We start from the raw sequence: 16,343 nt of genomic DNA, 5'->3' as shown, positions 1-16,343 counted from the left end.
CCACCGATGTGAGCAAAGGCAAATAGCATTTGTCCACTGCGTGGTGCTAACGGCCTTGCAACGCGTGGCCCAGACCCGTGGCTCCCTTTCCACGTCCCCCGAGTGACCAGGTGCCATCAGCATGGATGCATTCACCACACTCTGAAATCCTAAGATGTCTGTCTCTGCCAGCCACCCTATGACTCCAGATGTCCCCATTGTCACATGCCCAGTTTACAGCTCCCCACTCCCCACCCCCCCCCGCCACTGTCCCTAGAGAAAGGGAGAACCAGGAGGTGGCGTCCCTGCTCTGAAACATACGAGTCAAGTGCTCGCTTCGGCAGCAGGTACACTGAAACATACAAGTCATAACGTCCAGCGTGGCTGAACCGAGCCCGCCTCCCCACGGGATGGAGAGACTGCGTGGGGGTGCTAGCTGTGTGCCCACCTGCTGACTCCCCCCAGCCTCCACCAGATGATGCTGGGGGACACCTCCCTCAGCAATGTTAGGGTCCCTTTCCCACTGAGTTGGGATTGCCTTCACAGTGGGCTGAAATTGCTTGCTGACCAATGATTTTGCCCCAACCCCGCCCTGCCACCCCCACTCTGGAACTGGAGTCATCCTGGGTGACTCTTCTTGTGATCTTGGGGGTCAAGTTGAGCCCTATTTTATAGTCACTAGATCTCTAGGGTCCCCAAGTGGGGGGGGGGGCTCAGCACATGTCCCTGGACTCAAAAGATGCCTAATCCTCACTTGACGTGTCTGCAACCCCAGCCTGGTTGGTGGAGTCCATCCGTGTCGGGAATCCATTCTGCGTCCTCGGTAGATAATCGGGCCGCAGGTGTATGGATAGTTCATTGACTTCTGTACCTCACAGTGGTTTTTATCTGGCCGTCAAGCGGAAGAATCAGGAGGAAGGGGAATTACAGAAAAAATGACCAGAAGATCACGAAACAAGCAGAGGTGGACAAAACATAACTCGAAGCAAGGGTCAAGGGTCGAAGTGACAAAGTGCCTTTGAGCTTGGCTCCCTCCCCCGCCCTGCCCTGAGCTGCTGCACGAAAGCCACCCCCTCTCCCCTCAGCCGTGTTTCCTCATCTGCAAACTCACACCCGCCCCGGGCCCACCGTCCAGCCCTGTGTCCATGCGTCCCCCCGGAACCACACAAGGGAGGAAGCCTAGCTTCCTGCTTTCATTTTCCATTTCTTGACACTCGCCTTCCTGGACAAGTCCTGCGCTTAGAAAGAGGTCTGTGGTCAAGCAGAACTAAGCAGAGGTTAGAAAACAGCAGCCTGGCCTCAGCCCTGTCCTGCAATCAGCACTGGCCGCCAAGGACGGGCCTCCTCGGGCACTGGGGCTGTCCCTGCCATGAGCGACAGGTCTGGTGAGACCTGATTAGATCCAAAGAGGAGACACGGACACCGTGGCGGGGTGGCATGCGTGCCGCGGGTTTAGACTCCTCCCCCCGGTGCCACGGGAGCTCGGTAGGGGACAGCGGACTCTGCCTGCGTGGAGGCTGGAGGGCTTCTCAGAGGAGGTGATGCTAGATTCAGGCTTTGAAGTATAGGCCTGATTTTTCCAGGTGGTAGAAGCAGGTGATCCTGGCGAAGGATCTGTCAACCCAAATGCCTAGAGGCCACGCGGGGATGGCATTGAAGCAGCCGCAAAATGGCAAATGTGCAGCGAGCATCCGGGTATGTCTGGCGTCGGTCCTAAGTGCTGGCATAGGAAGGTGGATAATGCCAGAAGGGAGGTGGGTGGGGCGGAGAGGAGGGGCCTGGGGACAGACCCCCGTGGGGGCGGGGGCAAGGGGTCATTGGCCGAGGGTTCCTCGGTCCCTCAGCGGCAGGTTATCCTTCCAGAAGCCCACGGCAGGAAGGGCTGGGGCCAGAAGGACCTGGAACGTCAGATCTGAGGTTCCTACTTGAGGGGGGGGGGGACGGGCCCTGTGCTTGTGTGTGTCCATCCTGAGTGGCTCTGAAATGGAGACTTTCAGTTTCCCTTTCAGTCCCATATATATTTGGGCCCGGAGTTGTGTGTTAATTACACACACCGCAGGTGACTGGGTCCACACGGCTAAAGAAAAGCCGGACGGTGTTCAGCTCAGAAGATGATTCCTTGGTAAGTGTGGAGGGTGGGAACCCCTGCCCCTCTACTCACCTTCCAAACAGCTCTTGAAGGAAGAGGGATCCTAGCTCGGATTTCTAGCCCAAGGTCGTGCCCCAAAGAGCGGCATAGCCAGGACTTGAAGCCGGGTTTGTCTGACTTCTCCCCCTCCACCCCCGTGCCCTGAAACAGTGGAGAGGGATGGGGGCACTGCTCATCCCAGGTTCCAGACTGCCTGCGACCTGAGCAGACCCCAGGAGGGAGGTGGATATCGGGGAGGGGGGAGGTGTGGGGAGTGGGCAGGGGTGCTCATCCCTTTGGGGAATTTGGAGGAAGCAGAGGAGGTGAAGGAGGGCAGGTGAGTGGGAGCCTCTCCCTGCGGTGACCTGACTGGCAAAGCATTTCTTCTGAGATGCAAACGATCAAGGACTCAAGGTCGTGTCGCCCACAGTGTCTCTGAGCCACCTGCTCGGTGCCAGGCTCTGCGGGGAAACTGAGGGCCAGAAAGGGAGCTTCTGGCCCAGGGTGCCTGGCTGGACCGGGAGACAGAGCAGGACGTCCGGGCTTCCCCCGCTGCCCTGCGTGCCGTGGGGCAATAAGAGAAGAGGCAGGCGTGGGTGCCCCTGTCAGCAAGAAGGGAGGCGGTGCCAGGGTGACAAGGGCCACATTGTGATACGGTCCCACCTTTGTACTCTTAAAACACCAAGCTGGGGATTCCTGGGGACGACTGTGGGGGTGTGAACTTACCCCTGTGTGTTCACACAGGCCGAGTCAGACCTAGTATGTGGTCGTTAAAATCTCATTTCTCCCCAAACATCTGGTGTTCCCTTCCACCCTGCCCGCGGAGAGCCGTGTGACCCTGGGCGAGTCCCTTCCCCCGGCGACTATTTGTTCACATCTTTTAAAAAATTGGCTTCAGTGTTTTCATGTTGATTTGGAGGATCTGTCGCGTATCATACCTGCCCCGCTCTTGTCTGTTCTCAGCGTCCATCAGTCGTGTCTCCTAAAGTGTCCTGTGCAATTTTCCTTTTTTTTTTTTTTGATGTTTATTTACTTTGAGAAAGTCAGAGACCTGTGGCGCTCGGAGGAGGGGCAGAGAGAGAGAGAGAGAGGGAGGGAAAGAGAGGATTCTAAGCAGGTTCCTTGTTGTCAGTGCAGAGCCCGATGTGGGGCTCGATCCCATGAACAGTGAGATCATGACTGAACTGAAACCAAGGGTGGGACGCTTAACAAACTGAGCCACCCAAGCGCCCCTGCAACTTTTCATTTTTAGCAGGTCAAATAGCTGTACCTTTCCCTTTATGGTCTGGGATTTCCATCTTGATTAGAAAAGTTAGCCCCAACTCAACATCATTATTGTTTTGTTTAACATTTCTTCCGGGATATTTGTAGCTTTTTCTTTCTAGCTTACGTATGGGTTCTGTTGGGACTGACCGATTGATTTTTAAAGAGTTTATTTTTTTTTAAGTACTTTCTCTGCCCCTCGTGGGGCTTGCACTCACAAGCCCGAGAGCAAGAGTCGCACACTCCAGTCACTGAGCCAGCCAGGCGTCCCATTGTTGGGGTTGATTGATTGAGTTTGTACAAGCTTTTTGGTTTTTTCCTTCTCTTCCTCCTACTCCCAGGTGTTACTTCTCCCCCCCTTCCCCCTCCTCTCCCTCTTCCTCTTCCTCCTCCCCCCCCCTTCCTCCCACTCCTTCTCTTTCTTCAGAACGTCTTTAATGGCTGCTACTGCAATCCAAAGGAACACGGCTTTTTTTGTGTGCTTTCCAAGGAGCAGTAAGGAAGCGGCCTCCACCCTTCTCCCCAACGGGCAGCAGTTAGTGAGCAAAATCGGGCTAAGGCTGGAGGGAGCTGGGCCCGACATCCACACCTGGCCTGGCCACCCTGGGGGGAGGGGAGGCTCTGGAAGGCGCTTTCTGGGTCTCAGGCATCGGGACACCCATGTTTTTCTGCGGTTTCCTCTTCCTCTGTCTCCTCATATAAAAATATTATGGCTGGAGTACGGAGACACGAAGAAGTGAATGGAAACTCTCAGAAATCTGAGAGGCCTGTCAAAAGCGCACTAAATCAATAGGGTAATTTGTATCAAACCTGAGGCACAGTCTTATTTGTTCTGGGCCAGAAAGAGCTTCTCGTCAAGATAGACAAGAAAGACAAAGAAAATTACTCAACGGTGAATGAAACTGGGGTGTGCCGTGACTCCTACACCCCAGATCTTAGCCTGGCTGTGCCCTGGAGGGCAGAGGGTGCCCCCGGGCAGAATAGGAAATGAGGCAGGGAACAGACAGGGCCTCTGCGTGCTCAGAGTGGAGGAAACAGAAGGCTGGAGAAGATACAGAGAACCACGGAGAGGACAGAGCACAGGCAAGGAGAGCCTGGAGAGTAACAGGGTGGGGTCGGGGGAGAAGCAGGCAGGGGAGGGAGCCTTTGAGCTGGGCATCTACGCACAGATCAACGTTTACAAGTTAAGGAGGGTGGGGAAGGGCTTTCCAGGGGGACGGAGCAGCAGAAGCAAGGGGCAGAACATTGGACCTGCTTGGGCAGTAGGGCAAACGACTCTTGATCTCGGGGTTGTGAGTTCAAGGTCCACGTTGGAGGTGGAGCCTACTTAAAATAAAAATTTTAAAAGAGAAAGGAAAAAAAAAAAAAAAGCAAGGAAGCTCGGGGTCCGTGAGGGTGCCTGGACCAAGGCAACGAGGAAGACAGGAGTAGCAGCGACAGGGGGATGGGGCGCCAGGCTAAGGAGTTTGAATCTGGTGCTGTCTTCGCCTCCCCTTTCCCTACCCGAGGAGGATATCCCGCAGCCACTTGCAGGGAGATGCTTTGGTGAGAACCTCTGCCCTACCGCATCTGGAGAGCTTAGAGCTGGTGAGGATGGGAGGGCTCCCATTCTGGGCCACGTCGTCGCACGGGACAGGCCCCTCTCTTCTCCTCCTCCCAACAACCTGGCCGGGAACTGACCAGTCAGCAGGCTAGTGAGGACCCCCCCCCCCCCGGCCACGTACGAACCAAGCAGGAGGGAGCAACGTCCAGGATCAAAACCCAGCAGACACCCAAGACAAGGGTCAGGGCCAGGCCAAGAACAGCACAGGACGGGAAGGATGAGCCCGAGGGTGCAGACACATCTGCAAACGTTTGGTGTCATCCAGGGTCTGGTTCTGTCTACCCACGCAGTCCCCCTGGTCTCTGGAGCTCATGCTTCATGATGTCACTTGGCGGCCTGGGCTCCCAGGGTCATGCAGCATTCAAAGCAGAAGAAGGAGAAGACGGCCAGCCAGATCTCATCTCCCGCCTGTCCCTTGCAGCAGGAAGGCCCCAGGCCCCCCCCAAGCCGACTTCCCCTTGTGTCTTGTTGTGGCCAAGGCCGGGCCGGACAGTCGCCCGTCACTGAAGAGGCGCCCAGAAAACACATACCTGGTGTCCAGGCCCCAACATGAGAGGCAGCAGGGTGAAGGGGGAGGCAGGTGGCCTGGGAGGAGGTGGAGGTGCGTGGGAACTGGCGGGCTGGAAAGCAGCAGAGGCCGCGAGCATTGCTTTGTCGTTAACATCAAGGCTGAGAGCAAAGATTAGTAGCTAGAAACGGATCAGTGTCAGCAAATGACCAGGGCAGCAGTGGTTTGGACAGAGGAAGATAACCTGCTGGGAGCCGGCCGCACCCTTGCTGGGCCTGCCTTGATCCCCTGACAGCTGCCTGTGTGCGTTCTTTCCTCCTCGGTAGAACCCATGATACCCACCGTGTAGATCCACACCCTTACCTTCCGTGCCTTTCAGCCTGAAGCCGCCAGGCACACTCCTGTGGTTGAGGAAGAGGGCGTTAGAACTGATTCTAGGATCTGGGCTCTGAGGGAGGCTCTTAAGGAAACAGGGCCGCTCTAGATGGGGTGCTGTGCTGCCGAAAGGGGGGGCATTTCTATCAGTGCGTGTCTCAGTAATCTTATCTAGCCCAGGAGAGGACAGAGGGCGATGCCTGGCTCAGTCGATTAAGCTTAAGCGTCTGACTCTTTTTTTTTTTTTTTTTTTTAATTTACATCCAAGTTAGCATCTAGTGCAACAGTGATTTCAGGAGTCGATTCCTTAGTGCCCCCTTCCTCATGGAGCCCCTCCCCCCTCCCCCAACCCCTCCAGGAACCCTCAGTTTGTTCTCCATATTTATGAGTCTCTTCTGTTTTGTCCCCCTCCCTGTTTTTATATTTTTGCTTCCCTTCCCTTATGTTCATCTGTTCTGTGTCTTGAAGTCCTCATGAGTGAAGTCATATGATATTTGTCTTTCTCTAATTTCGCTTAGCATAATACCCCCCAGTTCCACCAACGTAGTTGCAAATGGCAAGATTTCATTCTTTCAGACTGCCAAGTAATACCCCATTGTCTATATACACCACATCTTCTTTATCCATTCATCCATCGATGGACATTTGGGCTCTTTCCAGACTTTGGCTCTTGTCGATAGTGCTGCTATAAACACGAGGGTGCGTGTGTCCCTTTGAAACAGCACCCCTGTGTCCCTTGGATAAATGCCTAGTAGTGCAATTGCTGGGTCGTAGGGTAGTTCTATCTTTAGTTTTTTGACGAACCTCCATCCTGTTTTCCAGAGTGGCTGCACCAGCTTGCACTCCTACCGACAGGGCAAAAGAGATCCTCTTTCTCCGCATCCTCGCCAACATCTGTGGTTGCCTGAGTTGTTGACTTTTAGCCATTCTGACAGGTGTGAGGTGGTATCTCATTGTGGTTGTGATTTGTATTTCCCTGATGAGGAGTGACGTTGAGCATTTTTCCTGTGTCGGTTGGCCATCAGGATGTCTTCTTTGGAGAAGTGTCTATTCATGTCTTTTGCCCATTTCTTCACTGGATTATTTGTTTTTTGCGTGTTGAGTTTGATAAGTTCTTTATAGATTTTGGATACTCACCCTTTATCTGATATGTCGTTTGCAAATATCTTCTCCCATTCCGTCGGTTGCCTTTTAGTGAAGCATCTGACTCTTGATTTCAGCTCAGGCCATGATGAATCTCATGGTTTATGAGACCCAGTCCCATGTTGGACTCTATGCTGAAACAAATATGCATTAAAAAAAAAAAGGGAGAGAACAGAACAAGGACAAAACTTGCTAGAGAAGTAACAGTCATTCTTTTTAGCCAAGGGAGGGAATATTACCTGGAGGGAGTGCCAGGCTAGCCAGCCAATGTCAGGGCCTCTTGTGGTTTTCTTTCTTGGTCCCTTATCACAATCATATAATAAATAGAAGGGGGAAAATGCCCATAGGTATATATGTATTTTTTAAGTTTATTTTGAGAGAGAAAGCACTAATGGCAGAGGGGCAGAGAGGAGGGATCAAGAGAGAGAATCCTAAGCGGGCTCCACACTGTCAGTGCGGAGCCTGACGCGGGGCTCGAACTCATGAACCATGATCATGACCTGAGCCGAGATCGAGAGTCAGATGCGTAACTGACTGAGCCATGCAGGTGCCTCCCGGCCTTTCCTGAGCCAAAGTCAGCTGCTCAACCAGCTGACTGAGCCACCCAGGTGCCCCCAAAATGCCCATATATGTTAAGACTCCCTTTCTTATTAAGATTAATTATAACTACCTTTTTTCACCTTTATAGCTACCTTTTTTTTGTATATTTTGTCTCATTTGCCCTCATTTGAATATTATTAGGAACTCATGGCTTTTCACTGACTCAGCCTGGCCCAATTAAACATGATCATAATGATCATTATCTATTATTATTATTATTATTAGATGTAATTTGTTGGGACTTCCCCATGGGTGCCCTGTTGAGCACGGCTCTGAACCTCCCTGAAATCATCCTTGCCCCCTGGAGTGTGGACATTGCAGACCCGTGGAATCCAGGAATTCAGTTCCCCCCCAACGAGTCTTGCTACCTTTGAGTAAGAAACACCCATGGGTGCCTATGTGAGTGGGTGACATATTGCTAGGAAATATATCTGTTGAAGGTTAGAGTTCACTCTATTCTAGTTTAACTCATGTTATCATCCCACTTTTTTTTTTAACGTTTTATTTATTTTTGAAAGAGAGAGAGATAAAGAGAGAGCACATGCATGTGAGCAGGGGAGGGGCAGAGAGAGAGGGAGACACAGAATCCGAAGCAAGGCTCCAGGCTCAGAGCCGTCAGCACAGAGCCCGACGCGGGGCTCGAGCCCACAGACCGCGAGGTCATGACCTGAGCCAAAGTCGGACGCTCAACCGACTGAGCCACCCAGGAGCCCCAAACCTTAAAACAAAATAAGATGGCAACCCCAAGAGCACCCCCTCATGGAGTGTGTGTGACTAATCAGTGAGGGAACCATAAGGAGCCCTGCCCCTCCTAGATACTTGATCCACATTAGCTATCGTCAGTTAATCAACACAGATGTGCCTGACCTCGAGTAACTTCTAGAACATTCCGTCCCATCTTTTCTTCTGTGTTTGGTTTTATTGCCTCTATAGCTTCTCAGATGGCAGTCTCCCTCTCTGATTATCTTCTCCTTGTGCCCCAACAGGACAGCAGGACTGTGACCTGGCTTGGGAACAAGCTGGAGTGAGGTGAGTAACCTTCCTTAAATAGCAGCCAGTAGAGGCCAGGAGACAGACGGACATATCAGGTTAAGTCCCTTTTGGCATTTGTGACCTTCCCAGAGGGAACCACCAGGGACCTGGCTCCTTGCTGCTCCCTGTGGTCACCGCTGGCTCACACTTGACCCCACAATTTGTTCTCTCTTTCTCAAGGGTGAAGCGACCCCTCCTTCCGACTGGGACGCAGACGCAAGCTGGGGGGAAAAGTCTGAGATCCCACTGCTGGCACCATACCCAAGAAGCCTGTGGGCTCTACCCAGGTAGTCACCTTCCAGATGATTCCCGGAATTGGGGGAGTGCCTCCAGCTGAGTTAACCCACAGCGGAATCAGTCCCTTGAAGGGGACTGATGAGTGTCCTGGGCCCTTCAAGAGGGACCAAGGGGGAGCCCCCACCCTTGGTCCGGGAGTCCATAGGGGCCCCTCCCTCCTGTCCTCTTCTCAGGGTCATGGCAAAGGTGCTCACTTCCTCCCTCCCCCTGCCGCCCATCCAATGACCCAGAAGTGAGGCCGGGACAGCCCACAGGAGGTGGGGGACAGCAGGGGGGAAGGAGAGAAGGAAGGAGTCCTGAACTAGTCACCTTGGAGGCTTCTCCTGCCCTCTTGACCTGTCCAGCCCGGCTGGGGACGACTGTGGGGCTTTACCAAGCCATTCCCTCCAGCTCTCGCCCTGCGGCCGGCCTGACTGCTGGTCCACGAGGGACGGTGGGCCACTGAACTGGACCCCAGGGTGGCCTTGGCCACCTCCCACCTGTGTGACCCGGGGTGCCTTGCCTAACCTCACCTGTAAAATGAGAATATTCCCTTATGTTGTTGTAACGATCAAATATAATGTGTGTATGTGATCTGGGCCGGAACCTGCCACACAGTATGCTGGCCCTGAGTCTCGTTGCTGTCCCCTCTACACGGACCCTGTCAGCTCCAGGTGGAAACCTCCCCTCCCCCAGCACCCCCCGGCTGCCACCTGCCCGTGTCTCAGGAATAAGCCCCCGACATATCAGATGTGAAAGCTGAGGCGAGGCCTGAGGGTATTCACCTCAATACCCCTGCCTAGGCTGGCTTGCAGTGAATACACAGATTTAGTGTTGTGGGTTCCCTCCAGCTAAGCCCCGGTTTCCTCTCTCCTTTAGCGAAGCAGGAAGAAGAAAAAAACAAAACAACTCTTCACTTTTTTCTTTTCTTTCCCCATCCACAGAGCGATATGGAGGATATCATTGAGTATTTCCAGGACTCAGTGAGCTGGGATGAACTACATCTCCTGCTGACTGACCATGAAGCCTGGGAGAGCTTCATGGCTGAGGCCAACTTGTCCAGGTAACCCCCCGGGGATGCCCCAAGGTGGTCCCCGGATCTCCGCGTGGCAGTATCCTCGAGCTGGGGTTGAGTGTGCTCCTTCTCAACAATCCGTGAGGAATATGTCTCCCATGGCATTTGCTGGCAGGGAATGGCCTCGGGTTGAGAAGAGATGAGACCTGCAGAGGGCAAGTTAGGTGACCTTGGGCCTGAACCTAAAGCAGACCTATCTCTGCCTTGGTTTCTTCATCTGTTCAATTTTATCGGGGAGAAACCAAGATAATGTACGTAAAGGGCTTGGCATCGTCACCGACACATAGTAGGTGCTCAATCAACGTTAACTTTTTATTTTTTTTTAAGCTTGTTTATTTTGAGAGAGAGACAGAGACAGCACAACTGGGGAAGGGGCAGAGAAAAAGAGGGAGAGAGAGAGCGAGAGAGAGAGTGGGAGAATCCCAAGCAGGCTCCACATTGTCAGCCCAGAGCCTGACTCAGGGCTCAAACTCATGAACCATGAAATCACGACCTGAGCCGAAATCAAGAGTTGGACGCTCAACCGACTGAGCCACCCAGGGGCCTCAATGTTAACTTTTTAGAAGATTGCCACGAAGAGACAGGGGCCAAGGGTCTTCTTCCTGGAGATGAGGGACCAGTCCGAAGAACGCTGACGTACCAGTCTGTGCCCCTGGGCATTTGGACTAAAGCCTTCCCTCCCCATCTAAGGAGTTGTATGAATACTGCAGGGTCCTGCTGGCCCACGAGGTGGAGAGACTGGAGTGGAGTTGGACCAAGCTGTGTTGAATCCCGACTCTATCTCTGTCCAGCCCTGTGTTTCTGGGTGTGTAGTCTATTAGTCATTTGTTCAATGTAAACAGTAACTCAACCTGATAAGATTATGGCGAAGGCCTTAGCATGAACTGCAAGGTCAAAGGTGGGGGCCCAAGGGCAATCGTCTTGTCCAAAGGCCGGGATGGACAAGAGGAAGTCTAGGTTGGAGGACTAGGTAAACTTGGGCAGCAAGGCTAGGACTGAGTGAAGCTCTCGGCACAAAACTCGAGGTCCTGGGAGAGGGAGAGGGGACATTTGTTCCCTTCCTTCTTTAATCTCCTCAGCACTAGGCATGCAGGGCCATGGCGGGGAGGGGTGTTGTCTCCTCCATACTTTGCCTGGGAGCTGGGGGGGTCTTGACCACCATTTGGAAGCCTCTCCTCCTCTTACAAATTTTTTTTAATGTTTACTTTTGAGAGACAGAGTGACAGCATGAGCAGGGGAGGGGCAGAGAGAGAGGGGGACACAGAATCCGAAGCAGGCTCCAGGCTCTGAGCTGTCAGCACAGAGCCCGACGTGGCACTCGAACTCACAAACCGCGAGATCATGACCTGAGCCGAAGTCGGACACTTGCCCGACTCAGCCACCCAGGCGCCCCATCCTCTTCTACGTAGAGCGGCCCCAGACCAGTGGGAGCCAACGTGGCTCTGCGACAACTAGTGGCATCACAGGGGGCAGCTGCTAATTCTGCACTCAATTCTGGGGAGACGCACAAGTCCCCACCAGAGGGGAAAGTACTTCCTCCACCAGCTTGTCCAAATGTGGTCTTTTCAGGCTTAGGGTTTCATACAGATGGCTCTCCAAGTCTCTCATATCTTTAAGCAATTTCATAAAAGTTGCACATGGTGTTGATGTGCATGCCTATGAAGCTGTCACCAGCTAAGGTGTGAGTTAGGCTGATGACACCTGAGAGGTTGGGGGTGCTGGGTGGTGGGTTGGGAGTCAATGATGTGAACTGGAAGAGTCTGGGGGGAACCAGGGTAACGGACGTCCTGCTTCTCAGTCAGACGGGGCAGTCACTGGGCCATGGTCCTCAAACCGCCGTGAGGTTGGATGATTCCCTGAAAGTGTTCACAGAGCGCACCGAGAGCTGTCACACTCAGTCACGCCGTCTTCCGGGCAAGGGTGCAGGTGGCCACGGGGAGAGACGCATGGGGAAGGGTCTGGGAGGGTTTCAAATGCCAAGCTTCCGTCGTCCTCCCCCGGACGCGTGACCGTCCTGCGTTCAATCTGTGACAGTGCAAATGGAGCATGGCCCGCCAGGGAAGCTCACACTGTGAGAGAAAACACTTTGACGTTGATTAAAAAGACGACTTAATTCAGGGCTGTGGCCATAGAAGGGAGATCAGACTCTGCTCCGGATACAGAGCTGGGTATTTATAGCCGAAGAGCGGGGCGGGGGCGGCGGATGAGAAATCACTAAGAGAAGGTGGACGACACTTGCTAAACGGACCCAGCAGGGTTCTTGCTGAAGGCAGGTCAAGAGCTTCCACATCAGGGACGCCTGGGTGGCTCAGTCGGGAAAGCGTCCGACTCTTGATTTGGTCTGACTCAGCTCAGGTCATGATCTCCCGGTTCGCGAGATCGAGCCCCGTGCCGGGCTCTGCACTGACAGTGAGGCGCCCGCTTGAGATTCTCTCTCTTCCTCTCTCTCTTGCCCTCCTCTGCTCGTGCTCTCTCTCACACTCAAAGTAAAAAAAAAAAAAAAAAAAAAAAAAAAAAGAGCTTCCACATCAAAGGTGGGATTCGATCAGATATCAAAGGTGATCCGTTATCAAGAGTGGGAAGATTCTCATTAAACTGACCTAACAGGGTTCTTGCGAAGCCTGGGCACTATAGGCTGTCACGGACAGGACACAAAAGGCCAAGGTCGACAGGCTACATAGGCACTGCACCTAGTCAAAAAGAGGGCCTAGAAGATCAAGGAGAGAGTCTTTTAGAGTTTTATGGGGGCCCAATGACATTCGCTGCATGGCTGACCTGTCATCTCCAGCCCCTCCTTGAGGTCACACCCATGCCTTTAGTTTCTAGTGCCTCCGTAGGTCAGAACCGATAGCACATGACCCAAAGCCCCCATCATACGTCGCAATGTCAGGCCAAAGGCCCAGGCAAAGGAAGACAGTCCTATCCTTCTAGGACCCTTACCATTCCAGGCAGGGGCCTAGAGGTCACTTCCCAGTAGCCAAGGGCAGAGGGCAGACCTCTCTGTGGGTAAGGTTCATCCTTCCGTACACACCAAGCTTCTCCGAACGAAGGTTTTTCTGCTCCAATGCCACTTCCCTTTGTTCATCTACAAACACTGTGGCGCTGAGAGTGTTGACCTGCCCTTGAGCGAGAAGCCATCTTTCCTGAATACCTACCAGTTGGGGCGCCCGGGTGGCTCCGTCGGTTGAGCGTCTGACTCTTGATTTGGGCTCAGGTCGTGATCTCAACGGCCCAGACTCTCCTTGGGATTCTTTCTTTCCCTCTCCCTCTGCTCCTCCTTCCCCCCACCCGCCCCTCGAAGTAAATAAATAAATACCCTTAAAAACATGCCTCCCACTTAGAGCATCTGAAGAGGAGCACGTATTCATTCCCTGGCTGAGTATGTGTTATGGAGCACGAGCAAGGTACAGAACGTGTGTCACATGGCAAGAAACATTCTTCGCATCTGTCAAACTCTTGTCCATTTGATTTGTAGTGCACGTCCTGCGGTCGATGCGGGAAAGATGGAATCAAGCCCACTTGACAGCTAAGCTTTTCCTAATCGCTTGACCTTCACCTTTCCAGGGAGGAGGCGGATGTGCTACACGCAGGTCTGTGTGAGCTGGAGGCAGACCTGTGTATGGAGGGCAGAGAGAGGATCCAAAGAGACCACCTGGAGGAGAGGTTTTTGAACGAGTATCCCCGGTTGAAACAGGAGCTTAAGGGGCAAATACGAAGGCTCCACAAGCTGGCGGACAAGGTTGACAAGGTACACAGGGGCTGCACCATCTCCAACATCGTGGCCAGATCCACCGGCATGATATCTGAGGTCCTGACCACCCTGGGCTTGATTCTGGCACCTGTGACATCAGGGATCAGTGTGTCACTCTTGGTAACGGGGATGGGGCTGCGAACAGCATCTGCTGTGACCACTGTGTCCAGCAGCATCGCGGAGCACTTGATCACGTCGTCCGCGGAAGCCAAAGCCCGTCGCCTGACATCAGCTGGTGATAACAGAGGGAAGACCATTGCAAGGGGTCTGTGTCAGGACACACCCCGAATGTTTTCCGTAACAAACGGCTTCGTGCGAGTCCTGCGAAACATTGGAAAGAATGTTCGTGCCATCAGGCTGGCCAAAGTCAGTCCTCACTTAGCAGCCCATGCCAAGAGGTTCCTGACAGCTGGGAGAGTCTCAGTTCGAAGTGACAAGCGGGTGAAGAAAGTTTTTGGAGGCACTGTTCTGGCAATGACCAGAGGAGCCCGGATCATGGACGTGGGCACCGTGATCACCTCCCTTCTGGTGGATGTGGCCAACCTTGTGGAAGAGTCAAAGCACCTGCATCAGGGGGCAAAGGCAGAGTCGGCTGAAAGGCTGAGACAGCAGGCCCAGTTGCTAGAGAGCAAGTTGAAGGAGCTCAACCGGATGTATGAAAGACTAAAGTAGGGCCCGGCCCCATGACCTCCAAACAGGGCAGGGAGCAGGGTCATGTGCGGGACAAAGGCATGGAGGTACCTCATGAGAGGGGAAGAGGGGGCCAAATAAAGTTTTTGAGGGGCGCTTGGGTGGCTCAGTCAGTTACGCATCTGACTCTTGGTTTCAGCCCAGGTCACCATCTCACAGCCCGTGGGTTCGATCCCTGACAGTGCATTGGGGCTCCTCAATGACAGCAGAGGGTGCTTGGGATTCTCTCTCTCTCTCCCTCTCTCTGCCCCTGCCCTGCTCACTCTCTCTCTCTCTCTCTCAAAATAAGTAAATAAACTTAAAAAAAAATTAAAAATTTTTTGGAATGTGGTGTAAAGGAGTTTGGCATTTCTGTAGCTGCACACGGCGGGGGGGAGGGATTAATGCCAATGACAGGGGCGTCAAAGAGAAGGAAGGCAGGCGGAAGCTGGAAGAAGGAGGGAGGGGGCTAGAGAGTGAGGGGGACGGACCAAAGAGGACACGGAGGACATGGCTCAAGAGAGATGTGGAGGAACAAGCCGTGGGAAGGCCAGGAATACTACAGTTAGAATTGTTGGCATATGGAGAAGTGCCTCTCTGTTGACCCTCCCCATGGTTTGAGGGACATGCCAGCGAGGACGGACTCCCCCCCTTGCTGAGGGGACTCCAGCCCTACCTTTCCTGTCTCGACCCACCTTCATCTTCCAACAGGCTCGCCTTAGGTAGACGGCGACTTCCTCGTGACGGTTGGTGGCCGCGACAAGGATGCTGGCCGCAGTGCTGGCGGTGGGGACGATGGCAGTGGGGTGGGGGAAACGTTTGGCAAGTTGCTGCTGCTCTTAGGGACCAGGGCACACCGAGACACCGATGAAGTTCCAAAGGCTGAGTTGGAATAGTGGTTGATTTGGGGAAAAAAAACAAAAAACAAAAAAGGGAAGAAAAGCGGAAGACGCCAGCAACAGGTCGAGGAATCTTGCCACATGTCGAGGAGATCAAGCAGCTTGAGGCCAAGAGACATCGCCTCTCTGAGCCTCAGTTTCCTCATCGTCTGGGGGGGGGTGGGGGACAGTACTAGGCAAGATGGTATTTCAACAATTTTTTTTTTTAGTTTAGAGAGAGAGAGACAGAGTGCGAGCGGGGGAGGGGCAGAGATTGAGGGAGACACAGAATCCAAAGCAGGTTCCAGGCTCTGAGCTGTCACCACAGAGCCCAACACGGGGCTTGAACTCACAAACCACGAGATCATGAACCGAGCTGAAGTCGGATGCTTAACCGACTGAGCCACCCAGGCGCCCAGCAAGATGGAATTTCAGATTCATGTGGCTCTCCCAGTCTTGTGTTCTATAAGCTACTTCAATAAATGTGGACTGATACAGCAGGCCTCTGTTGTGTTCATCGAGGGGATCGCCTGGGCTCTGGACTTCCCTTCCCCATGGGCTTGTCTTCTGGGCTCTCAGGGAGCAAGTCCTCCATTGCTTTTTCCTCAGACCTCAGCACGCTGCAGGCGCCACTGGGACACCCAGGGGGAGCTTGTCCACATCGGGCTTTGGACTGAGCACAGGCGTTTTCCTCAGCTGGTGTCCAGAACCTGGGATTGAGTGATAGATGACCGTGTTTCTCTAGTGGGCAGGAGGGCCGAGTCTTGAACCCCACAGACTTCCTCCTCCCTCCCTCCCTCACGGAATGTCAAGCATGTCAAGGCCTTCCCTTCCCCACCCAGGAATCATGGCGATTCTCTCTCTCTTCTTTCTTTCCCAGACCCCACCTGACATCCCTTCTTCCCAGAACTGCCTTGTTCCAGTTCTCTCCCAGCAGGGTGGACGGGAGGAAACTCCGGCCATCCTTGTCATGTGGCTGGCCAGATAAATGGCGGTCCTATGGGTTCACCAGACCAGCCATCAGATTCTAGGGGAAGGTGCAAAACACTTCGCCGAGCATTCA

General features: G+C 53.5%; 1 protein-coding gene across 3 annotated transcripts; it reads left to right on the top strand.

Annotated features, from left to right (window-relative positions):
* The first annotated feature begins 1,260 nt into the window (after positions 1–1,260).
* LOC124501458 (apolipoprotein L2-like) lies at positions 1,261–15,106 on the top strand. Of its 3 annotated transcripts, XM_047065655.1 has the most exons (6): positions 1,261–1,464; positions 1,563–1,674; positions 8,586–8,628; positions 8,812–8,918; positions 9,852–9,970; positions 13,547–15,106. In XM_047065655.1, the coding sequence occupies exons 5-6, from the start codon at positions 9,858–9,860 to the stop codon at positions 14,403–14,405; spliced, it is 972 nt and encodes a 323-aa protein (XP_046921611.1). In that variant the 5' UTR covers positions 1,261–1,464; positions 1,563–1,674; positions 8,586–8,628; positions 8,812–8,918; positions 9,852–9,857; the 3' UTR covers positions 14,406–15,106. The 3 variants fall into 3 exon arrangements, with proteins under 3 accessions (XP_046921611.1, XP_046921612.1, XP_046921613.1); XM_047065656.1 differs by lacking the exons at positions 1,261–1,464; positions 1,563–1,674 and adding an exon at positions 2,030–2,101; XM_047065657.1 differs by lacking the exons at positions 1,261–1,464; positions 1,563–1,674 and adding an exon at positions 6,762–6,791.
* Positions 15,107–16,343: the final 1,237 nt, after the last annotated feature.

Source organism: Lynx rufus, unplaced genomic scaffold (genome assembly GCF_022079265.1).
Source record: "Lynx rufus isolate CCGP_SWC_20201006 ecotype Redwood Valley unplaced genomic scaffold, mLynRuf1.p SCAF_7, whole genome shotgun sequence".
Lineage (NCBI taxonomy): Eukaryota > Metazoa > Chordata > Mammalia > Carnivora > Felidae > Lynx > Lynx rufus.
The sequence above is the reverse complement of the archived record's forward strand: the minus strand, read 5'-3'. Positions and strand labels throughout refer to the sequence as shown.